General features: G+C 55.3%; 2 protein-coding genes across 3 annotated transcripts; one reads left to right on the forward strand and one right to left on the reverse strand.

Moving 5' to 3' along the window:
* The first annotated feature begins 8,949 nt into the window (after positions 1–8,949).
* On the forward strand, positions 8,950–15,653 carry CNN1 (calponin 1). Its single transcript, XM_070416100.1, has 7 exons — positions 8,950–9,091; positions 11,057–11,178; positions 13,656–13,722; positions 13,819–13,956; positions 14,119–14,229; positions 14,672–14,818; positions 14,898–15,653. The coding sequence occupies exons 1-7, from the start codon at positions 9,029–9,031 to the stop codon at positions 15,141–15,143; spliced, it is 894 nt and encodes a 297-aa protein (XP_070272201.1). The 5' UTR covers positions 8,950–9,028; the 3' UTR covers positions 15,144–15,653.
* A 3,297-nt stretch (positions 15,654–18,950) lies between these two features.
* Positions 18,951–25,113, reverse strand: ELOF1 (elongation factor 1). 2 transcript variants are annotated; one of them, XM_070413952.1, is made up of 4 exons: positions 25,055–25,113; positions 20,084–20,217; positions 19,888–19,958; positions 18,951–19,582 (listed from the first exon to the last, which is right to left on the reverse strand). In XM_070413952.1, the coding sequence occupies exons 2-4, from the start codon at positions 20,197–20,199 to the stop codon at positions 19,518–19,520; spliced, it is 252 nt and encodes an 83-aa protein (XP_070270053.1). In that variant the 5' UTR covers positions 20,200–20,217; positions 25,055–25,113; the 3' UTR covers positions 18,951–19,517. The 2 variants fall into 2 exon arrangements, with proteins under 2 accessions (XP_070270053.1, XP_070270054.1); XM_070413953.1 differs by lacking the exon at positions 25,055–25,113 and adding an exon at positions 24,869–25,018.
* Between the last annotated feature and the right edge of the window lie 287 nt (positions 25,114–25,400).

Below are 25,400 nucleotides of genomic sequence, written 5' to 3' on the forward strand. Positions count from 1 at the left end.
GACGCAGGGTGCTGACAAGGAGACGCAGCCACCCTTGGGATGCTTCATAGACTCTGCAACCACAGCAGATCTGACCATCAAGGTTCCTGTGATTGGCTGATCTGAGAAGCGCTGCAGCCAATCAGCTACTGGTCCAGGATGGCTGGCACACCCCCTCCCCAGTACGTTGATAGCCATTTGGACAGCTGCTGGGAGCACTACTGCCCTCTCCTGGGCACCCCTCGCTAAGTTGCACAGTTAGCTCTGCTCAGCTGGGACGTGGGTGAGGGCACATGTGGGCAGTGATGGGGCAGCTGATCTGAAAACCTGGCTTCAGAGCTCCCAGTGCCCATTACCCTCTTGAGGCAGTTACAGCTCTTCTTTTCTTTTTAAAATATGATTTTATTGATTTCATAGAGGAAGGGAGAGGGAGAGAGAGATAGAAACATCAATGATGAGAGAGAATCACCCATTGGCCACCTCCCGCATGCCCCACACAGGAAGCCCATAACCTGGGCATATGCCCTGACCGGGAATTGAACAGGGACCTCCCAGTTCATAGGTCAACGCTCAACCACAGAGCCATGTTATTTACTTTGCAGAAGTACAAACACAAGCATTTACATGTTTTTGTATTTATTAACACAGAGCACAATGGTATGTGTAAACTATGTAGACTCTTTAACACGCAGTCCTCAAAACAACCCTAGGGAAAGCAGCAGCTTCACTGTGGAGGATCCTGGCAGACACCACCTATCAAAGGGACCGAGGGTAACATCACCAGCGATGAGTCATAGTAACATCATAACCCCCCCCCCCCCCCCCCCGCCCCGCTTCACGAGAACATCACCTCTCTGGTATCCTGGTATCCTTCCCAGTAATACCAAAACCTCAACCTAATCAAGACAAACCAAATTGAGAGACAATGTACACCATTACTGACCAATACTTCACAGAAGTGTCAAGGTCATGAGAGATTGAGGGACTGTCACAGACTGGAGGAGTCTAAGGAGACATCACCAAATGTGATGAGGGACCTTGGATTGCATCCTAAACAGAAAGAGAACGTGAATAGGAAAACAAGAAATCTGAATCAAGTCTGTAGTTTATTTATTTATTTTTATTTTATTTAGTATATTTTTATTGATTTTAGAGAGGAAGGGAGAAGGAGAAAGGGAAACATCAATGAGAGAGAATCACTGATCGGCTGCCTCCTGCACACCCCCTACTGGGGATTAAGCTCATAAGGTGGGCATATGCCCTTGACCAGAATCGAACCTGGGACCTACAGTCAACAGGCCGCCACTCTAGCCACTGGGCCAAATCAGCTAGGGCAAGTCTGTAGTTTATTAATAGAACCGTGCCAAGGTTAATTTCTTAGTTTTAATAAATTTACTATGGTTATGTAAGATGTTAACAGTAGGGGTAACTGGGTGAGGGTATATTAGAACTCTTTATGCTATTTTGCACCTTTTCTGTAAGACATAAAAACATTTTTTTTATTGATTTCAGAGAGGAAGGGAGAGGGAGAGACAGAAACATCAATGATGAGAGAGAATCATTGATCAGCTGCCCACTGCACACCCCCTACTGGAGATCGAGCCTGCAACCCGGGCATATGCCCTGACCGGGAATTGAGCCATGACCTCCTGGTTCATAGGTCAATGTTCAACCACTGAGCCGTGCTGGCTGGGTGTGTAAGTCTTATCTCAAAATAAAAAGTAATAATATAATAAATACAACTATGAAGCAGGTACTATTAATATGCCCATTTTTCAGAGGAGAAAATGAGGCACAGAGAGGTTAAGCCACCTGTACAGGGTCACACAGCCAGGAAGCACCAGGGTATGTCTCAAACCCATGGAATATGGATCAAGAGCCCTACTCTTAACCACAGCACCACAGTGCCTTTATTTAAATTAAACAAAACACTGCGTATTCTGCCATCATCTTTGTCTCTCACTTGTTCCTTGATACAGCTATAGGGTGACTTCTTATTAAAAAGGCTACTGAAATCAGTGTTCTTGCACCTAGCTCATTCTTCATGCCTACACTTTACTTCTAAGGACTATTCTAAAAAAAAAAAAAAAAAAGCTGGTTCAGAAAGTGTACTAAATAGGGTTCTCCAGAGAAATGGGACTAAATATGTATATAAATATATAACCTGGGACCCTTGGCACGATACTATTAATAAACTACAGACTTGCCCTAGCTGATTTGGCTCAGTGGCTAGAGCATTGGCTTGCTGACTGAAGGGTCCCAGGTTCCATATATATATATATGAAACCTATATATATACACACTAGTATACATACACACACATATATGTGTGCATATATATATATGTATATATATATGTGTGTGTGTATATATATATATATATATATATATATATATATACCATAGGGCAAAAGTAGGTTTACAGTTGTGAGTATGAGAAAGTTTATTCTTGTATTATTAATTATGAGTTACCATATTTTCCATATGAACAACTGTAAACTTACTTTTGCTCTACCCTGTATATATGATCTACACTAATAAAAGAGAAACATGGTAATTAGCGTACGACCGCTACCCTTTTCATTGGTTAATCAGTGAGTATATGCAAATTAACTGTCAGCCAAGATGGCGGCTGGCAGCCAGGCAGCTGGAAGCGAACATGAGGCTTGCTTGCTGTAGTGAAGGAGGACTCCAACGTTCCCCACCTGCACTGCCGGCCTCTGAGCTGCAACTCTAAGAAACTTTGTAACAAATATAGAAGCTAAACAAAACCCTGGGATCTCAGAGCTGGAGGTATACATTGTTTCGATTATAGAATGCAAACAAACCAGCGGAAGCCTCAGAGCTAGAGCCAGAGTTAAAGCTGGCCCAGAATAAAATTAAAAAAAAGAGGAAAAAAAAAGGAGCGGTTGGGAGCTTCAGTCAACAACCACCAGCCTGAAAGCAGCCCTCAGCCCCTCACCCAGACTGGCCAGGCACCCCAGTGGGGACCCCCACCCTGAAGGGTGTGTGACCAGCTGCAAACAGCCATCATCCCCTCACCCAGGCTGGCCAGGCACCCCAGTGGGGACCCCCACCCTGATCCAGGACACCCTTCAGGGCAAACCAGCCGGCCCCCAGGCCTCTATCCTATATAGTAAAAGGGTAATATGCCTCCCAGCACCGGGATCAGCGGAGCCTCGAGGCCTCCTGGCACCGGATCAGCGTGACAGGGGACAGCGCCCAAACCCCCTGATCGCCTTGCGACTCTGTGTGTGACAGGGTGCGGCGTCCCAACCCCCTGATCGGCCCTGCTCTGTGACAGGGTGCGGCGCCCTAACCCGCCCCCCCCACAGGCCCTGCTCTGTGTATGACAGGGTAGAGCCATAACCTCCCCATCGACCCTGCCCTGAGTGTGACAGTGGTGGCGCCTCAACCCCCTGATCTGCCCTAATCTGTGTGTGACAGGGGGCGGTGCCCTAACTCCCCTATCGGCCCTACTCTGTGCATGACAGGGGGGAGCTCCCCAACCCGCTGATGGGCCCTGCTCTGTGCATGACAGGGGGCAGCGCCCAACCCCCTGATTGGCCCTGCTCTGTGCGTGACACGGTACGGAGCCCCAACCCCCCTGATGGGCCCTGCTCTGTGCGTGACAGAGGGTGGCCCCGCAACCTCCCCATCGAACCTGCCTTGAGTGTGACAGGGGGCGGTACCCCAACCCCCCAATCGGCCCTATCCTGAATGTGACTGAGGGTGGCATCGCAACCTCCCAATCCGCCCTGCTCTGTGCATGACAGGGGGTGGCACCCCAACTCCCCAATCAGCCCTGCTCTGAGCCCAACCAGGGGCTGCACCTAGGGATTGGGCCTGCCCTCTGCCACCCAGGAGCAGGCCTAAGCCAGCAAGTTGTTATCTCCCGAGGGGTCCCAGACTGTGAGAGGGCACAGGTCGGGCTGAGGGACGCCCCCCTTTTTTGTGCACCGGGCCTCTAGTCCTATATAATAAAAGGCTAATATGCAAATCGACTTAATGGCAAAAAACGACTGGTCGCTATGACACACACTGACCACCAGGGGGCAGGCGCTCAACGCAGGAGCTGCCTCCTGGTGGTCAGTGCGTTCCCACAGGGGGAGCACCGCTCAGCCAGAAGCTGGGCTCATTGCTGGCAAGTGCAGTGGTAGTGGCGGGAGCCTCTCCCGCCTCCGTGGCAGCGCTAGGGATGTCCAACTGTGGGCTTAGTCGGACATCCCCCGAGGGCTCCTGGACTGTGAGAGGGTGCAGGCCGGGCTGAGGGACCCCCCCCCCCCAAAGTGCACAAATTTTGTGCACCGGGCCTCTAGTTTATATATAATATAGAATATATATGATTTATTATATATGATTATAACAAAATATATTTATTATAACAATGATTTATTCTAAGGAATTGAGTTACATGATTATGGAGGCTGAGAAGTCCAAGATCTGCAGTTGACAAGCTAAAGACCTAGGAGAGCCAATGGTATAAGCTCTAGTCTGGAAGCTGGCACAGGCTTGAGACCCAGGCACTGACACTTCAGTCCTAGTGTGAAGGCGGAGAAGACCAATGTCCCACCGGAAGGCACTCAGGCAGGAGACATTCTTTCTCCCTGGGGCTCATCCGTTTTGTTCTATTCAAGCCTCCAACTTGAATTGGAAGAGGAGGGCATATTGAGGAGGGCAGCCTGCTTTCCTAAGTCTGCCAATTTGAATGTTAATCTCATCCAAAAACACCCAGAATAATGTTTGACCAAATACCTGGACACCCTGTGTAGCCAACCAAGTTGACACATTAATTAACCATCAGAAAAGATAAGGATACTAGTCATTTTGCCCTCTCTCATCCACAACCTTCCCACAGCCTCCCAGGCACTGTGGTCAAGTATTCCGATTTTTGCCAGTCTTATCATCATCTTCCCACTGTTTTAAAAAAGTTCTCTTGATCTAGATGCTCTTCCTGCAAAACTTCCTGCAAAGTTCAAGGCTGGACCAGAGAATGGGCAGCTGTAGAATGGCCTGGAATAACTGAAGCCATAGCCTGTGAACCAACCTCCTCTCTGCCCTCCAGTTGGTCTTCTCAGGAGGTTTAGAATGCAAACACAAAGATGACCCCACCTCAACTGTCCTACGTCCAGCAGGTACTGGGAAATTGTGTCCGCCCTTGCCTGGCTGACGCGGCTCAGTGGTGGAGTGCCAACCTATGAACCAGGAGGTCAGGGTTCGATTCCTGGTCAGGACACATGCCTGGATTGCGGGCTCCATCCCAGTGTGGGGTGTGCAGGAGGCAGCTGATCAGTGATTCTCTCATCACTGATGTTTCTATCTCTCCCTCTCTGAAATCAATATATAAATCTGTGCCAGTCCTTTGTGTGTGGTTAACTAGCCACATCTCAGACAGACATGGGTTTGAGGGACCTGGTTTACTCACTTTAATTCTATTTACACACTGAGCATTTTTTGAGCACCTGCTATGGACAGGCACTGTACCGGGCACTGGGGATAGAGCAGTGAACAAGCAGAGCCCCGCCCCATGGAATTTCTTGCTGGATGAGATAATAAGCAAATGGGAGACGATAAGAAAAAGGAAGCAAGGAAAGGAGCTAGAGGGGGGAGGTGCTTGAAGATCACTTGGTAAAATAAAAGTTTTTATGGAGGCAGACATTTTAAGACAGGTGCAAACACTTAAGTGAACAGCTCCCCTCCCCGGTGCCCGCCCTCTCACAGCCGGTCTGGTGGCAGGGGATGCTGTGACTTTAGAGCAAGTGGTCAGGGAGGGCCTCTCTGAAAAGGTGACGTTAGAGCAGAGGAAGCGAGGAAAGGCCACGTAGGCTTCTTGTGGACATGTGTCCAAGTGGAAGGGACTGCCATGCAAAGGTCCCGAGGTGGGAGCTCCCCTCGGCACTGAAGGAAGACATGCGGGAGGACGGGGAGCTGTAGGAGCATCGTGACGGTGGGGTAGTGGCCTGGCCTCTCTGAACCTCCAGTTTCCTTATCTATAAATGGGGCCTAAGAGTGTCCACCCCCAGAGGGTGGCGGTGAGGATTAAAGGAGGTTGTGCCTGGCATGGAGTGAGCCCCCCAAAACAATAGCCATGATGGACAACAGCCTCTTCCTGTTTTCAGGAGGGAACGCTGGTGAGGAGGGGGCTGGCCAAGTGGGGCTGCCAGGATAGGCGGTTAAAGGGGGACAGGCGAGTGCAGAGGGTGTGCGTGTGTGTGTGTGTGTGTGTGTGAGTGTGAGTGTGTGTGTGTGAGTGTGTCTCTGTGTGTGTGAGTGCGTGTGTGTGAGTGTGTGTATGAGTGCGTGTGTGTCTCTATGTGTGTGTGTGTGTGTGTGTGAGTGCGAGTGTGTGTATCTCTGTGTGTGTGTGTGTGTGTGTCTATGAGTGTGTGTGTCTGTATGTGAGTGTGTGTCTCTGTGTGTGTGTCTGTGTGAGTGTGTGTCTGTGTGTCTGTGTGTGTGTGTGAGTGTGTGTGTCTCTGTGTGTGTGTATGTGTGTCTGTGTGTCTCTGTGTGTGTATGTGTGTCTCTGTGTGTGTGTGTGTGTCTCTGTGTGTGTGTATGTGTGTCTGTGTGTGTCTGTGTGTGTGTATGTGTGTCTGTGTGTGTGTCTCTGTGTGTGTGTGTATGTGTGTGTGTGTGTGTGAGTGTGTGCGCGCGCGCTGAGGGTCGGGAGGTGTGTGGCTCCCTCGGGTTGAGAAGTGCCAGGGCTTTGACCTGAACGAACCCTTTGGGGAACCCTGTTCCTTACACGATCGCATCTTCTCATTCGATGGGAAACGGAGGCGCCGAGGCCGGGGCGGGAAAGCTCCCGAGGGGCGGAGTGATGGGGAGTCCCGAGGGGGGGCTCGGACCCCGTCTCTCTACTCCCACCGACCGGGCGGAGGCGTGGAGGGAGGGAGGGAGACAGCGTGACCCAGAGACACAGGGACGGAGAGAGAACAGAGGACACGAGGACAGAGGCAGCGGCAGGCGAACGCACAGCCCCAAGCGAGACCAAGGCTGGGCGGCGCGGGCGGACGAGGAGCGACCTGGACACAGAAAGGCAGACACAGAGACGCGGGCCGGGCTCGGAGGGAAGGGCCGGCCCGGGAAGGCCGCCCGCCCGCGGGGACACCGGGCTGCCCCGTCGGCTGCGCTGAGGGCCCCCGCCCCGCCCCCGCCGTGCCTGGGCCGTGACCTCAGGGCCCGCGCCGAGGCTATAAATGGCCAGGCGGCCGCGGCCGGGGCGGCGGTGAGTCAGCGCGCGCGTCACCGCCGCCGCGTCCCTGCCAGGCTGCCCCGCCCGTCCCGGCCGCCAGGGGGCGCCGGCCGCCAGGCCGCCGGGCGCGGGTCCTCGCATGCGCAGTAGCGAGCTGCGGCCGGCCGAGGGCCGCTCTGCGCCGGCGGGATCCCGCGTGGCGTGTTCGAATCCTGGCTCTGCCACCTCGTGCTGGGGGCCCCGGGCCGTCGGCTTCTCTTCTCGGTGCCTCCTCTCGACCCCACTTCATCAGGCTGTTGTGAGGAATGAGTTAACAGACCCAATGCACTTAGTACGTACCAGGAGTTAACTGTTAGTTCATTCCTGTAGGTTAGTGTACCTTCCACATGCCACCACTGGTCCCTGGTTGCCTTAGCCCAGCCGTTCTCAAACGGGGCGATCTGTCCTCCTCCCCCAGGATCATGTGTCCATGTCTGGAGACATTGCTGTTTGTCAAGACTAAGGGAGTGTTACTGGTATCTGGTAGCAGAAACCCGGGATGCTGCCCAGGACGCGCCCCACCAGGAAGAATTATCCAGCCTGATGACAACAGTGCCCGCCGAGGTTGAGAAACCAGCCTTTGCCTCTTAGCATTAAGGACAGGGACCTGGGTTCAAATCCTGCTCTGCCATTGGCAAGCTGTGTGACACTGGTGAAGTGATTCCACACCCTGTGCCTCAGTTTCCCCATCTTTAGATTGTGTATAATAACAATGCCCACTCTGAGGGTGTTGTGAGCATTGAGTTGACACATGTACAGTGCGTGCAACAGGGCCTGACATAAGGACTGTTGTCATATTAGTATATCACAGCTGTGCCTTTAGCATATGGCCAGCCAATGGGATGTCCTTAACTTATTAGTGGATGGTACATTGCTGGCATGTCAGCCAGGTGTCACTAATCTGGCCTTGACATGCGTGGCATGCTGTGGGCATGTCACCCTGTGGTCCAGGGTGATATACTGGCTAGCTGGGGCTGCTTGCAGGTATTCCCTCCAGGTCATCTTGGCTGGGACAAGGATGTATGGGGATGTCCATGGCCGGAAACCTGCTAACACATTCAACCCACAGGTAGATGGGGAGGGTGAGATCCAGGATCTTGCTCCCCCCAGGGTCTTATGAGGGGCTGCAGGAGACAGAGGTGGGTTGCCAGATTCTCAGCAGAAAGGACTGCTGTTCCTTGAGCTCTCCCCTATGCCAGGCACTGCACTGGTCACGGCAGAGGCCTTGCTTCTGCTGATTCTCACAAGGCAGGCATTATTAGCCCATTTTACAGATGTGATAGCAGAGGCTCAGAGAGAAGGGAGTTGTCTATAGTTAAGGGCTGTTGGTTTCTGGAGTTAAACCGAGGGCAGTTTAACTATCACGAGTGGCAGTTCTGCCTCAAGACTGGAGAGAGACACGGAGAGATGGCGTCAGAGATGCCAACAGCCTCTGAGACAGACACAGGGACTGGGAGACCCAGCCAGAGGCCCGGTGAACAGTGGGGGTTGGGGAGGAGTAGGGTAAGGTTGGCCTCTGTCTGGCTAAGCCCCCCACAAAAGAATAACCCAGGCCGCCCCCCTAGGTGGAAACAATGACACAATCAGCTCCCAATACCAAGGCCCTGACATCACGAAAGGGGGGTGGCCAGGGTGGGGGGGGGCGCCCCGCCCCTTGGCAGGCCCCTGTGGCCAATGGGACGGCCTTGGAAGAGGCCCGGGCCGCCTCCGTAGCTTCAAAAACGTGTGAGGAGGGAAGAGGGTGCAGACAGAGCCTCAGCTGCTGCAGCGTCCTCAGAGCCACTGCCACCACCACCACCACCACCGGCCAGCATGTCCTCTGCCCATTTCAACCGAGGCCCCGCCTATGGTCTGTCAGCCGAGGTCAAGAACAAGGTAGGCTAAAGGGCCGCCCCTGGTCTGGCCTAGACACCCTGCCAGGCCAGAGGCCCCGCTCTTGGGGTTCCCTGGACGCCCTCCTGCCTGTCCCATGTGACTTGGAACCTGAGAGGGAAGAGGGACAAGTATACCATAGAGGTTGCCTTCCTCCCCCTCTTGAGCATCCCAGAGCCCACAGCTGCTGCTGGGGGGAGGGGGGAGTGGGGGGCACGCAGGGAACCACAGGCAAACAGAGCGGCCATTCCACTGTGAAGACCCCACTTCATCAGAATCCCCCGTGAACCCTTTGTTTTCCTGGGGGGCTGGGGGAGACTTGTTGATCATCCCCACTCCCCCAGGCTGACAAAGAAGTTGGGGAGCACTTGAGAGCTGGGGTTACTGGGAGGTGAAGCCTAGAAAGTGAAGGGAGAGGAGGCAGCTGAGAAGGGCAGAGTGGGCATTAGACACAGGGCAGGGTTCTCCTAATTTCGGCATTAGGAAGGCATTGAGACATGACCTTCATGCTATGGATGGGTAAACTGAGGTTCCGAGTGGAGAGGCAAGTAGCTAGGGTCCTACAAAAGGGAGGTGCAGAGCTATGCCCTTGGCCTCGCCCCCCTTCTACACCAGGATGGGGTCAGCTTCTCCGAGGGAGCAAACTTGAAGTCTCCAACCCACTGGAATGCCCCCATGAGGCCTGCCAGGGGAGGAGTCCCAGCCCCATTCCACAGAGGGGAACACTGAGGCGCAGGACGGCTTTTGCCAGGGAGCGAGGAAGTGTGGAGCTAGTATTGGAATCTCGGTTGGGGATCCTCGTGGCTGGAGAAGAGAGCAGGTGGGGGGCGGGTGCTCATGCGGGAGACACATCCCAGTGCTCCCCGCCTCTGCCCCCCCTTCCAGCGCCGGCCCAGGAGCCCAGAGGAGCCGCCATGCCATATAAGGAGGCCTCAGGGAGCCCAGCCCCAGGGCCGTGCTATATAAGGGCCGGTTTGCTTTATAAAGCCAGGCTGGTGGGGAGGGGGGTAGCAGGGCCTGGGCCAGGTGAGGGGTCCACTCTCTTCCCCCGCCCCCTCCCCCAGGAGAAGGGGCAGTCAGGTCCCCCAGGGGCTGGGAGCCTGTCTGGGCTGGAGGCCGAGGATTCTAGAGAAACGGAGATTCTGGGAGCCTGGGACAGGAGAGAGACAGATGGGGGAGGGCGAGCCAGGGGTGAGATAAGCCTGAGACTGGGATGGAGGGGTAGAGGGGGGAGACAGACGAGCCCCACCCCCACTGGAGGCCGGGAACCTTAAGTCCGAAATGGAGAGTGAGCCACAGATGGATGGTGGGCCCCACCCCCAGCCAGACTAGGAGAGATGGGGACAGGCCACAGGGCCAAGTAAAGACAGACACAGCTGGGGAGAGACACAGGACCCCGGGAGTGGGAGAGAGACAGAGAAACAGACACGGCGCTCGCTCGGAGCCAGAAGCAAGACCGAGAGGAGGCCCGACCCTCTGCCAGAGCTGGAGCCCCAGATGACGACCTGGAGACAGACAGAGATGCAAGACAGAGCAGTCCCCTGCAAGGCAGCATTCAGGGCACCTCCTCAGAGCTCCTCCCCCTTCGCCAGAGGCTCCCAGTCTTCCAGGAAGGGGGGTGGCTAGGAGGGAGGGGGTGACGGAGAGGAGGCAGGGCCAGGGAAAGCAAAGCCCCAAGTTTGGCCTGGAGGGGAAACCGGGAGGCCAGGCACCACCCCCAACTCAGAGTATCCCCCTCTCCACCCACCCGTTTGAATTCTTGGTGCCAAACCTCAGAATGCCCGGAATGGCCCCCTGGGCAGGTGCCACCTCAGCCCTGGCCCTCCGCCCCCTAAGGCACCCCCACCCCCACCCATGGACACTGGCAGAATTGCCTTAGTTGGGAAGGGATAGGGAAGGAGATCAGGCTTAGGGAGCAAAGCCTGCCCCCCAAATCCTCACCATCATCTCTGTGCCCCCCACCCCCAGCTGGCCCAGAAGTACGACCTCCAGCGGGAACAGGAGCTTCGAGAGTGGATTGAGGGGGTGACAGGACGCCGCATAGGCACCAACTTCATGGACGGCCTCAAAGATGGCATCATTCTTTGCGAGTAAGTGGGGCACTGTTGGCCCAGACTCTGCCTCGGGCTCACCCCCAACCGGTATTCATTTCTCCGCCTCAACCCCTTCACCGGCCATGAGCTGGGTTGAGCACTTTCTATCTCAGACCTTGAAACAGCCCTCCTCTTAGATGGCAAATAGTCACTGTGCCCATTGAACAGGAAAGAAAACTGAGGCTGATTCAGGTAAAACCTCACCCAAAGTCCCACGCAACTCCAACGGAAATGACTCCAGATTCTAGCATCTTCACCACCACGCGCACAGGCCCATCTATGGCCTCCAGCGTCCCAAGAAAGAGGTCACAGCTAAAAGACAACAGGCAACATCGCTGGCTTGGTGACATAGGGATGTGCCACAGTAATTTAAGTAGGCTCTGATTTTCTGCTCTTCTCTGAACTCAAATCACTGAGAAAGATGCAAACCTAAAAAAAAAAAAAGATGCAAGTCCTCACAGCTCCCAAGCCAATTCCAGATTCAACAACTCCAATGCTGGGCGGGGCCTGAGCCCAGCAGAGGTCCTGTCTGTATCGCTGAGTCTGACCCAGGGCAGGTGACTGTGAGGACCAGAGTGTGCCCTTGGGAATGTTCCTTACCCAGCCCTAGTGCTGAAAAGGGCGCAGACAGGAGTCTCTCGCTCTACAATATCCACTGGGGACAAGGAGTAGGGAGACAGCCTGGTGTCCCAGCTCAGTCAGGGCTGCTGGGCCTTAACGAGTGCAGAGCCATCCTGGCTGGTGTGGCTGCGTGGTTAGAGCATCAGTCCTTGGACCGAAGGGTTGTGGGTTCAATTCCAGGTCAAAGGCATGTAACTGGGTTGCAGGTTTGATTCCCCGGCCCCGGTTGGGGTGCATGCGGGAAGCAAACCATCGATGTGTCTGTCACATTGATGTTTCTCTCTCCTCTCCCTCCTTCTCTCCCTTCCACTCTCTCTAAAAATCAATGGAGAAAATATCCTCAGGTGAGGACTAACAAACAAACAAAGAGTGCAGAGCCACTCACCCACTCGGTCCCTGCTCACCCGGCATTGATGGAGCCTCCGCCATGTGTCAGGTGTAGGCCCTGGGACAGTGAACAAAGCAGCCTCGGAGCTCGCAGGGAGCTTTAGTCCTAGCGGGGAGATGGGTTCCACAATCCATGGGACAATCACATACTTGCTCATGGTGGGAAGTGACGAGAGAAGAGTCGTGGGGGAGGAAGGGGGGGCGGGGCGGGCGAAGGCAGCTGCTTTGTGCAGAATGGTCTGGGAGGTCTTTGAGAGGTAACATTGCCAGAACCCTGGGTGAAGTGAGGGAGGAGACCAGGCGGGTGTCTGAGGGAAGAGTGGGCCAGGCAAGGGGGCAGCCAGTGCAAAGGCCCTGAGGGGAGTGGCTGGCACCGGAGGATTGGGGAAGTGGAGGGGTCGGTCGGGGCCGGGTGACATGGGGCCTGGTAGTTATGCTAAGGAGTTAGGAAACCATGGGAGCATCTGGAGGTGGGGAGTAACTGGAATTGTTTTTAAAAGGCCATTCTAGCTGCCAGAGGAAGGGTCTGTAGGGGGTGAGGTGGAAGCTGGGAGCCCGCTGGGAGCCGCTGGGGACTCCTCGCAGGGCGGTGGGAAGCTGTGGCCTTTGGAAGGCAGAACCAGAGCCTTGCTGAGGGGCTGGGTGTGGGGCGACAGAAGGCAGAGGAGAGTCAAGGACAAGTCTGAGGGCGTTGCCTGTGCTCTGGGAGGGTGGGTTTCCTGAGCCGGGGAGAAGGAGAAAGTTCTGTGGGCAGAGGCGGGTGTCAGGGGTCCGGGTGGGTGCGTTGATTTGACACATCCGTGTATGGAGCTGGGTTGGAGAGGAGGAGGCCGGGGCTCCAGGGAGATGCTGGGGAGTGGCTGGCATGTCAGTGGCATTTGAAGTCAAGAGACTGGATGAGGTCAAGGGGTGAGTGTGGCAGAGAAGGTGAGGCCTGAGCTGCAGGCCCTCCTTGGTGTACAGGAGGGAAGGAGACCGCACGGACTCCAGGAGGTGGGGCGCACCAGGGGACCCCCACCTTCGACAAGGAGACTGACGGACAGAGTAGCTCCTGCGCTTGGTTTCCCGTCTCTCCCCCTCGCCCCCCCGTATTTTTATTGATTTCAGAAAGGAAGGGGGGGAAGAGATAGAAACATCAATGATGAGATTCATTATCGGCTGCCTCCGCACGTCCCCCACTGGGGCTTGAGCCCACAACCCGGGGAATGTGCCCTGACCAGGAACCAAACCGTGACCTCCAGGTTCACAGGTCGATGCTCAACCACTGAACCACACCAGCCAGGCTGGTTTCCCACCTTGGTCCTGCCTGTGTTTTGGGGGTGTATTTTGGTGAGGGATCCAGGTGAGAGTGACTGCAGTGGGAAACAGCAACATGGATGTCGCCTCCTGACCTCTCGTCCTGTTGGGTTGGGCAGGGGTGGGGCAGCAGGGGTCACCTTGTCACTCCTCTCCCCTACTCCTTGTAGGTTCATCAATAAGCTCCAGCCAGGCTCCGTGAAGAAGGTCAATGAATCGACACAAAATTGGCACCAGGTGAGCCCAGACTCTTAACGCTTTCAACCCCTGGCCACAGCCCCTCAGCACCGCCCTCTGCCTCGCCCCTGCCTTGACTGCCCCCTGCCTCTCCAGCTGGAGAACATAGGCAACTTCATCAAAGCCATCACCAAGTACGGGGTGAGGCCCCACGACATCTTTGAGGCCAATGACCTGTTCGAGAACACCAACCACACCCAGGTGCAGTCCACTCTCCTGGCCCTGGCCAGCATGGTGAGTGTGGCTCCACGGGGGGCATGGGCAGAGGGGCTGTGGGCGGTCTGGGCTGGAATTCAGGTGGGGCCACTCGCATCCCTGAGCCCAGCGTGGGTGGGAGGGGACCGTGCAGCCCGAGGCTCCCTCCTCAGTCCCTGCCCCCCTCCCTCCCTTCCCCAGGCCAAGACGAAAGGGAACAAGGTGAACGTGGGTGTGAAGTATGCCGAGAAGCAGGAGCGGAAATTTGAGCCGGAGAAGCTTCGAGAGGGGCGGAACATCATTGGGCTGCAGGTACTGCCCTGCCCCACCCGAGTCTCACTGCCCGGCTGGAGGTGGAGGCGGGAAGGCATCCTGGTCCCTGCGGACTTTGGGGACAGCGTATTTGGCCTTGATCCTCTAACTCTGTACCTGACCCACTCCCGCAGCAGCTCTAGAAGGCAGGCTGTTACCATCAGACCATTTATATGGAAACAGGCCTGGAGAAGCTGGCTCAGCTGTTAGGCTCTCCCAGGTGACGAGTGGCCAAGCTGGGACTTGAACCTGTCAGTCAAGCCTGGGTGCTCTGAGCCACTCGCTGAGCTGTGACACTTTCTCTGGGCCTCGGCTTCCTGTGTGTAGCCTGAGTGGAAACAGTGCCTTGTTAGAGGCCTGTGAGTGTCCACGGGCATCGGCACATGTGTGGTCTGTGGTGAGGCTCTGTAACCTTGAAGTGCCTCTCCTTCTGGATCCTTAGATGGGCACCAATAAGTTTGCCAGCCAGCAGGGCATGACGGCCTATGGTACCCGGCGCCACCTCTACGACCCCAAGCTGGGCACGGACCAACCCCTGGACCAGGCCACCATCAGCCTGCAGATGGGCACCAACAAGGGAGCCAGCCAGGTGTGTGGGGGGCCATGGGGTGGCTGGTGGGGCTCTTGCCCTTCGCCGTGCCCACGGCCTGACTGCGCTGCCTCCGCAGGCCGGCATGACGGCTCCGGGGACCAAGCGGCAGATCTTCGAGCCGGGGCTGGGCATGGAGCACTGCGACAGTCTCAACGTCAGCCTGCAGATGGGCAGCAACAAGGGGGCCTCGCAGCGGGGCATGACCGTGTATGGGCTGCCGCGCCAGGTTTACGACCCCAAGTACTGCCTGACGACCGATTACCCCGAACTGGGCGAGCCTGCCCACAACCACCACCCACACAACTACTACAATTCTGCCTAGGGCCCTGGGCCTCCCGCCCTCACCCCCAGGGAGGCTGGCTGCTGCTCGGCAGGGCCTAGCCCGGCCCCGCTAACCCCTGCCCCCTGCATGGCGCCCTCCAGCCCCTGGCACCTGCCTACAGGGTTAGCACTGGGGGGAGGAGCAGACTGGGGGGTCTGTGTGTGGGGGGGAGGGGGCTCTCCTCCCTGGAGCACTGCAGGGTCCAACATCAAGCCAGGTGTTCCCAACAGCATCCAAAGGACGCACTGAGCAAAGCTACCCCAGCTGCCCCCCACTCCCTCACAGGTGGGTTCCCCCCAGGACCAGAAGCCTCCCAAGCAAAGCCCCCAGAGCCCAGGCTCAGCCTGCCTCCACCCCATTCCCACAATGGGAGCCAACTGCATGCCCAGAGACCCAACGGACACACGCGGTTTGGTTTGCAGCGACTGGCGTATGTGGATGTGACAGCAGTGTTTGTAATGCGAGCACTTTTTCTATTTCACTGGAGCACAATAAATGGCTATAAAATCATCTGAAGACTCAGGTTGCTCTGTCCTGGAGCCTGTATGGCTCTTGCACATGCACAAACAGCCTTGCTCAGATACCCTGTATTGACCAAACACCCTTCTGCACAGGCACACATACTCCCACACACTCTATACACACGGGCTCACAGCCACTCGGCTGGACCCAGGACACACGGACATGTACTCACACACACCTCTTGGTGGATATGGTGTGCACAGGCTTGCTGCAGCCTTAGAGGCACCTACAGATACTCACACATGCAGTACACACTCCCACATAAAAAGACACGTAACTGCCGAGACCGGTTTGGCTCAGTGGATAGAGCGTCGGCCTGCGGACTGAAAGGTCCCGGGTTCGATTCCGGTCAAGGGCATGTACCTGGGTTGCGGGCACATCCCCGGTGGGAGATGTGCAGGAGGCAGCTGATCGGTGTTTCTCTCTCATCGATGTTTCTGGCTCTCTATCTCTCTCCCTTCCTCTCTGTAAAAAATCAATAAAATATATAAAAAAAAAAAAAAAAAAAAAAAAAAGACACGTAACAACGCACCCTCTCACATATGCACACAATACCCACACACACATGCTCAGTACCCATGTTGTGAGGAAAAACCAAGGTGCTGGGATGGGCTAGATGGGACAGGTGACCTTGGGCAAGTCACTTCCCCTCCTCAGGTCTGTTTTTCCATCAGGAAAATGGGGACAGCAAGGCTCATGGGCAAGCTTAAATGACTACACCAAATAGGATGTTTGGCACCGACCAATGGACAAGCTGGGTCCTGGAGGTCCCTGTGGGCAGGGGACCGTTAGTCCTGGATTGCAATGTGTGGAGGGTGAGAGGGGACAGGACAGTGGGCGAGGATGGGCATTTCGGGGGCCCAACTTTACTGACTGGCAGAGCAGTTGAGTAGCTGACAGAGGGCATGGCTGTCTTATGCGCCAGGCTCACTCTGCCCTCTTCTTACAGCCGATCCCAGTCTCGCCTGCCATTCCAGGACCCTAGAAGTCTAGCCAGGCCCCCAACCTCCCTGTTTCAGAGGGGACTCTGTTCTGTGACGTCGGTCCCAGTCATCCCTCTTGCAAGCCACCAACTGTCAGGGTTCCAAGGAGAGGATGCAGCCATGCAGGGGTCACAGCGCAGCCTTCTCTCCTCCCCTCCCCAGGGCAGGGGATAGGCTGGAACTCGGGGGATCTGCAGACAGACATCAGAAGACCTACATGCAGATGATTTAGCCCTTGGGGCCTTGTAAACTGGATTCCAGGCACTCTTGGCCTGGCTACTGTGAGTCCTGCTCCCCGAGGGCCAGCTCTAGAAGCTACGCTGAGGATCCACGCCTGGCTCTGGGCCCTGCCTCCTGTGGAAAACAGCACCATATTAGCACTTGGTCTGTGAGACTGGGGTGGGCGGGCCCTGGACCCCAGAGGCAATCCCACCCAGGCCCGTCCACCACTTGGCCCATGACCACTGTCTCCTGTCTGGACCAAACCTTCCCTGGGGCCTTGGCAGGGAGGTGGGAGCACCAGGAAGGAGTATCTCAGGGCAGGGTGGACTTCAGGGGGCACATGCCAGACCCAGTAGCTGGGCCTGGGTGGTCAGGGCTTCCTGCCAGCTCAGCATTTGACTGTTCACATCCCTCAACATCCAGGGTGGATTCTAGTCGCTCAAAACAAACGAGGCACCTCCATCCACAGTGTGGCCCCTGGAGGAAGGTTCCATCATCCTTCCCATTGCACCAGTGAGAAATCCAAAGCTCAGGGCCCCTGCTGCTCAGGCTCAGGAGGCAGAGCTGGACCTGCCGCAGGCTACTGAGAGTCAGGACCTTCATAACCAGGAGGCCATCCAGGGCACTGTGCAGTGCCCAGGTGCTCACCATCAGCCATGCTAAGATGTGTGCTTTTCCCAACACCACCAAGCAAGGAACTCAGTTCCGACATTACCTGGAGATAGTATCAGATCCCACAGAATAAGGGCTCGGTCCTACAAGCTGATCCTCCCCCACTTCAGCTGCCAATTGCAAGTCCAGGTGCTTGTGACCAACTGGCTATAGATCGTTCAGTCCTCAGAGAAACAGGTCGCTTATAGGTTTATTATAAAAGGGCATAAGCCAGGAATAGCCTGATGGAAGAGCTGCACAGGGCAAGGCTGGGGAAGGAGAGTGGAGCCGCCATGCGCTCCATGCCCACCACCTCTCCAGTTCACCAACCTTTTTATTTAAATTTTGAAATTGAATTTATTGGTTGATAAAATTACATAGGTTTCCCCATAGCCAGTTTGGCTCAGTGGATAGAGCGTTGGCCTGTGGACCAAAGGGTCCCAGGTTCAATTCCGGTCAAGGGCACATTCCTGGGTTATGGGCTTAGTCCAAAGTGCAGGAAGAAGGCAATCAATGATTCCCTCTCATCATCGATGTTTCTCTCTCTTCCTCTCTGAAATCAATAAAAATATATTTTAAAAAATTATATAGGTTTCAACTGTTCACCAAATCTTACTGAAGATTTAGAGAGCTTAACCTGTAGTCTCTCCCTGACCCTTCCCAGAGGTGGCCGGGAGTTCCCCTCAGTAATCTAATCACCTGATCTTTCTGGTGACCAGCCCCATCCTGGGTGATTGCACTGGAAATTCCAAGAGTTTTAGTAGCTCTGAGCCATGAACAGGGACAAAGATCAAGACATATTGGACCACACCCCTGCATCTGGCTGGTACCTCCAGCCTTCGAGACTCCTCACCAGCCTGGGACAAGGCTTCCTTTAGGACCCTTACTCTTCTCCAGAGCTCCCCAGCCCCACAAAACCAAGAACTGTCCTCTCAGCCTGCACCCTGGGTGGTGAAGCCAGGCGTCCTGGGTTTAGGGACCAGCTGTGCTGCCTTCTGGCTGTGGGACCTTGGGCCAGTGACCTCCCATCTCTGGCCTGTTTCCTCACCTGCAAGCCTGGGGCACCTGCCTCACGGGGTGGCTGTCGGGACAAGGGGGTAAGGCAGGCAAGCCCGAGAGAAGCCACTGCAGAGGGTGGCTCCTGAGTTACCTCCGTCAGCCAAGAAGCCTTCCCTGACCCCCTGCTCCACGCACCCCAGCTCTGTTGCCCTATTTCTCACTGAACTAAATTCTTGCCCACGTCTGTGGGGTCATCGGAGTTCCTTGCGCCCAGCACTGCCACGGTTTTACCCTGGATGCTTGTCTAGTGGACAAATGTTGGGCAGTTGGAAGGAATGACCCCACCCCATTTCCAATGACGTGCCAGGCCTCCCTCTCCCCCCTCACTGGGCCCGAGGGGCTGACCAGAACCCAAGAAATCAGACAGGAGTCTGCGTCGGCTGCTTTATTTGAGGACTGGTGACTCACAGTCCCCAACCCAGCCCCTTCCTCCTCTATAAAAGCAACTACACATGAACCGGGGCCCCCCTGCCAGGGCCCAGCCAGGGGCCAGTGGTGCTGAATCCCAGGCCACAGTCCTTGGAAGGCAGAGGAGGCGTGCAGTCCAGTTCACACGGGCAAGGTGCTGGGAGGTGGGTGAGGAGGCGGAGAGTCCTGAGGCTCTCTGCTGGGCTTGCCCTCCCCCAGGATGTCAGGACATTGGCCCCCGGAGAAGCCAGGGCTCCAGAGCCAGGGGGTCAGGGGCCGAAGGAGGGAGCAAGTCAAAGGCTTTTGGAGCCAAGGGAGGCAGTTCAAACCCCCGGAGCCCCCTGCCCATGAGCACACCCCCATGGCCACACTTGCAGTCACACATTCGCATCCACATCCACTCCATACACAGGCAGGGGCTGCGAAGGCCCTGGACCCACACCCTGGACCTCAGGAATGTCTCTGGATTGGTACCCAGCGGGCTGGTCCTCGGCAGTGAGTCTGCAAAGGGGGTGGGTCCTCTGTTTTGCTACTGATTGGCGGCCTCACAGGCATCTATCCAATCACTATACACGTCCACTGGTTCTGACAGATCTGAGCCGTTGGAGTCAAGGGCAACTGCCAGCATCCGACACCTCCCCTTTCCCGTATACACCTCTGTTGCTCACGATGTCAGCCAGACCCCTACCCTGCGCACTATCACCCGCTTAAGCAAGCAGGTAGCACCCATTCCTCTGGGTGACCAAGGCCCTGCACAGGATACACAACGAGGCCCGGGATGCAAGGGCTTATTCTACCCCTGCCCTTGGTGAGGAGCCTTTGAGCAGCCCACCCTGGGCAGGGCAGCCCTGACCACCCCATCCCCACCCCCTGGATAAAGCCCAGTTTCCCAAGGATACACGTGATGGGTGTCTGGAATTCCTCTAGGCACACGGTACAGGAGATGACTCCGGTGTTACGGGCACGGTCCCTGGAATGGAAGGAGATGGAGGGACTGATAAGCAAAGAGGCCTGTATCTAAGGGGGAGCCAATTCCCGCCTGAGGGCGGGGGAGGCCCCGTGAGGCAGGATTCCTGGCCCCCACCCCTCGCTCACATTTTCACGTCACAAGATTTCTCGTGGTTGCAGAAGGGGCAGGTGAACTGGGTCTCTAGAGTGCCTGTCATCTTCTTCTTGGGGGGTGGCTTTCGTTTTGACTTTCTGCGCCCCATGTCTGCAGGAGGGTGAACCTGTGGGGGGAGGAGGACAGATGTCAACGACTCACGGGACCCAGGAGGCCCTGCAGCGGCTGGCCCACAGTGAAACGAGGACTTGCACAATGGCTCTCTCAGGACATCAGACAATTCCAGTGCACTCTGGGTAGAGGGGGTGAGAGCAGGTTCTAGATTCTAACCCTGCCCCAACCCCACTTACTACATGACCTCAAGTAGGTTACTTAATCTCCCTGTGCCTCCGTTTCCTTATTTATAAGACAGAGATGAGGTTGCTACCTCAGAGGGGCTGACAGAATGCACTGTATATGGCCCATCCATCGCTGGCACCTACACAGGAGGCCACTGTTCCCGGTGAGGGTAACACGAGTGACTGACAGGCCAGTTGTCCAGGGCTGGGCAGAGCCGAAGTGCTCTGGAGCCCATGATTTTAGGAGCAGCTGCTCCTCTTATCAGAGGACATGCAAGGACCCCCCCAGGAGGAAAGACACTCAAGGGATTTGACAGAGCCTCCGACAGGCTCCCTGGGCAGAAGAGGGAGCTACTGGACAGAGAAGCCTACCCACAGAAGAGGGGCTACTGGACAGAGAAGTGTTTCAAGCGGAGAAATGCCATGCAGAAGGCTGAGGGGCAGGTATCTGAGTGCTGGGCTAGCGGCTGGGGACCAGGCCAGTGGGGGAGGGGCAGGTTGAGGAGGGAACAGACGGGAAAGTTTCAAGTGTTTAGCTGGATCCTGACCGCCAGGGAGAGAAACAACCACCCCACCCTGTGCTTTTAAGGGACTGAGGAATACGGGTCAAAAGTCTGGACAAAGATGGAAGTCAGAACTGGGACAGGGCTGTTTGGGGAGGAGAGAGCAGCTGGCAAGACTAAAGAGACAAATCAGTGGAATGAGTGGGTATGCGAGAGACGGAGGAGTCCAGAATGACCTCCAAGGTTGTGATGGGCGGGGTTGTGTTGAACACAAAAGAACAGTCTTGGAGGCAGAGACCACTGAACGAATCTCCATGCCAGGCGCTGGGCTCAGGGCTCCGCATTCACCATTCCCGAGCCTTCCAAGGAGCTCCCCCTCCCTCCCAATCACACTCTGTCTTTCTCTCTCTCCACTGCTGGTTCTAGGATCATTCCTCCATGACAGGGGAGGTTGGCAATCTGCCAGAAGAAAGGCCAGAGTTTCATTCATATTTAGCAATCACTTTCTATGTAACATCCTCATTCATTTTTAAAAACATATATTTTATTGATTTTTTACAGAGAGGGACAGAGAGTTAGAAACATCGATGAGAGAGAAACATGGATCAGCTGCCTCCTGCACACCCCCTACTGGGGATGTGCCCGCAACCAAGGTACATGCCCTTGACCAGAATCGAACCTGGGACCCTTCAGTCAGCAGGCCGATGCTCTATCCAGTGAGCCAAAATGGTTAGGGCACATCCTCATTCATTTAAAAAAATGTTTAAAGCCTGGGCAGCCTGGCTCAGTGGTTGAGTGTCAACCTATGCATCAGGAGGTCACTGTTCGATTCCTGGTCAGGGCACATGCCCAGGGTGCAGGAGGCAGACAATCAATGATTCTGTCTCATCACTGATGTCTCTATCTCTCCCTCTCCCTTCCTCTCTGAAATCAATAAAAATATATTTTAAAAAATTTTTTAACTTTTCATTACAGTTTACATCCAACATTTTGTATTAGTTTCAGGTGTACAATATAGTTAGACAATCATATACTCTACAAAGTCTTCCCCCGATATTCCAGTACCCACCTGGCACCATACAGTATTACTGACTGTATTTCCTAGGCTGTACTTTACATCCCCATGAATATTTGGTAACTACCAATTTGTATTTCTCAATTCCTTCACCTTTTTCACCGAGCCCCAATCCCCCTCCCCTCTGGCAACCATCAGTCTGTCCTCTGCATTTATGAGTCTGTTTCTGTTTTGTTTGCTTGTTTATCTTGTTCTTTATTTTTATTTAAATATATTTTATTGATTTTTTGCAGAGAGGAAGGGAGAGAGACAGAGAGCTAGAAACATCGATGAGAGAGAGAAACATCGATCAGCTGCCTCCTGCACATCTCTCACTGGGGATGTGCCCACAAGCCAGGTACATGCCCTTGACTGGAATCGAACCTGGGACCTCTCAGTCCGCAGGCCGACGCTCTATCCACTGAGCCAAACCAGCTTCGGCTATCTTGTTCTTTATATTTCACATATAAGTAAAATCATATGGTATTTGTCTTTCTCTGACTTATTTCACTTGGTATAATACCCTCTAGGTCAGTGGTTCTCAACCTTCCTAATGCCACGACCCTTTAATACAGTTCCTCATGTTGTGGTGACCCCCAACCGTAAAATTATTTTTGTTGCTACTTCATAACTGTAATTTTGCTACTGTTATATCTGATATGCAAGATGTATTTTCATTGTTATAAATTGAACATAAAGCATAGTGATTAATCACAAAAATAATATGTAATTATATATGTGTTTTCCGATGGTCTTAGGCAACCCCTGTGAAAGGGTCGTTCAACTCCCAAAGGGTCGCGACCCACAGGTTGAGAACTGCTGCTCTAGGTCCACCCACCCTGTGGCAACATCCTCAATCTTAACTGAGGATGCGTCCAAGTCACTGAGTCAACAAAAACAGCTGGCAGAGAACACCCACAAGTCCCCAGGACCACCCATGTGGCTTCCCTCCTTTGCCTTGGACGAATATCCTAGGTCCACGTAAAAACAATTTGTGTCTCTACTAGATCATTAACAAACATACTCCCATCATTAAAAAACAAACAAACCACCACAAAACAAAACACCTTCTTCTCCGCAGGTGTTTCTAGTAGAGCTGTTTCCCTCCCATTCTCTCTCTGCCACCTGCCTCACGCTGGGGCAGTCCCCACCCCTCAGGGCACTGGACAAACTGGTTTTCTCTTCCTGCCCTTCCCATGGGACCCTCAGACCTGCACTCTTACACCCCTGATTCCCTGACAGTTCCTTTCACTCTCAGCTGCTGCTGACCTCCCTCGCCCCCCAATTCTCTAATGAGGAGCCCACCAGCTCCATCTTTGGGCCCCTCCCTCTGCCTACACTCACCTCCATGGAGATCTCACCCAGCCTCAAGGCTTCAGATGCCCCTTCTACACGGATGCCACCTGCCTCTCTGGCCTTGCTGTGTCCTTTGACCCACAGGCTCGCCCCTCTACCTGTCTTGGTCACACCTCCATCTGATGCTAACAAACATTTAAAAGCAATCCATCGAAAACTGAGCTCCTGACACCTCAACCTGCTCTCTCCCGGTCTTCCCCATCTCCGCAGACAGCAAATCCATCTTTCCAAAAACCCCGGACTCACCCTTGATCCCTCTCTCTCTCTCTCACACCCAGCTCTTATCTGATCCTGTTGCTGCTTCTCCTCTAAAACACATTCAGAACCTGACCACCTCTCACCACCTCCAGGGCCACTGTCCTGGTCTGAGTCCAGAGTCCCGGTCACCTCTGGCCTGGATGATCACAACAGCCTCCTCACTGGTCTCCCTGCAGCTCCACATGGGAATCCCAAGAGGGCAGGGACTTTTGGCTTTTCTTCGTATCCTCAGAGCTGAGAATTGTTCATGGCACAGAGCTATCGCTCAACAGATACTTACTGAGCCAATGAATGAACAAACGAATGCCAGGCCCGACACTACACCACACAATGCTGCAATCAAGGCAGGCAAGGTTTCTGCTCTTGGGAAACTTTTATGGTCGTGGACGAAGACAGACACTGAACAAGTTAACTAATAAGGGAAATGACTTCAGATATTGTTAAGCCCTGCAAGGTTAACCCCAGGGCAGGTGAAACACTCCCGGGAGGGGGGCTGCTTCGGATAAAGGCAGAGTGGGAAGGACCCGCTGGGCAGGTCACTTCCGATGAGACCTGGATGACCAGAAGGCACCACGCAAGGCAGTCCAGGCAGAGGGAGCAGCAACTGCAAAGGCTGCGAGGCAGACGCTTTTCGAGAGAGAGAGAGAGAGAGAGAGAGAGAGAGAGAGAGAGAGGCTGGTACAGCTGAAGCTCGGCGCACAACGGGGAGATGCGGGGAGGTGGGTATGAGATGCGACAGAAGCGGGAGCAGCAGCCAGACCCCACGAGACCCTGCAGACTTCAGGAAGGTGCGGTCGGTTCTGCAGCCCATGCTCTCACCTACCGGGGCAGTTTCCCCCAAAGTCCAGCCCTGGGTACCACCTGCAACAGAACCACCCGGGCGCCCTCAGAAAAGGCTGGTTTCTGGGCCTCGCCCAGATCCACCCGCACTGGGATGTCAGTTCTGGGGGGGCCGGGCCGTGATCTGCCCGTTGCTGAAGCCCAGCAGGCGCAGTGACCGGTGCGCATTAAGCGCTCAGTAACTACGTGGTGGATGAATAAATGAGTCTCCCTAATCAGAAGCTACAGATGTTCCCCCCCCCCCCGCACCCCGCATCTCATTTTACCCGGCGGCTACAGTAACCCACCCACCCCACCACAGAAAAGGGGGCTGAACTGCCAAAGCCCCAGCGGTCTTGGCCGGTCCTTCTGTGACGACGACCAAAGGCGCCGACAGAGCGATGGGGGGGGTGGGGTGGGGGGTGGCGGTCGGCCTCTGATCCCGCCGAGACTCTAGAGGCGGAGGGTGGGCGGTCCCTCCAGGCTTACCCAGGCTTCGGCGGCGCCTCCGAGCAGCGCGCTCAGCCGGCTGGGACCCCGGGGGAGTCAAGCTCCCTGACGGGCCACGCTCCCACCCCCGGGCCCTCGGCGGCTCCTCCGGTACCCCGTGAGCGGCCCCGAGTCGAAGAACACCCAGCCCGCCCGGCTCCAACGCCCTCCCGCGAGAACCGTCACCTGCACGAGCCTTCCCTCGTTGCAACAGCCTCGTTCACCCGGGAGACAGTGACTTCCGTCTCTCAGCGGAAGCGGAACCTCTTATCCCCTCACGTCCCGCCCACCTTCAGCGGGATAGTCCAATAAGCAGGACCCGCCTCCTCCGCCAACATCTCTGTGCGCATGCGTACTCTCCTGGGGCGGGAAGGGGCGGGGAGAAGGGAGGGGAGCCCACGGGAGTTCTGCAGTGCGCCTGCGCGTGGGCTAGAGCGTGCGAGAGTATGTACTATTTCTCTGCATTTCCCGCGTTTCGGGGGCGTTGGGCTCGGCCGGCCCTGAGCTGGAAAGGTCTCCTGTCCTCGGTCGC

This window comes from Myotis yumanensis, unplaced genomic scaffold, assembly GCF_028538775.1.
Source record: "Myotis yumanensis isolate MYYU_CA2020_CCGP unplaced genomic scaffold, mMyoYum1.0.hap1 SCAF_5, whole genome shotgun sequence".
Lineage (NCBI taxonomy): Eukaryota > Metazoa > Chordata > Mammalia > Chiroptera > Vespertilionidae > Myotis > Myotis yumanensis.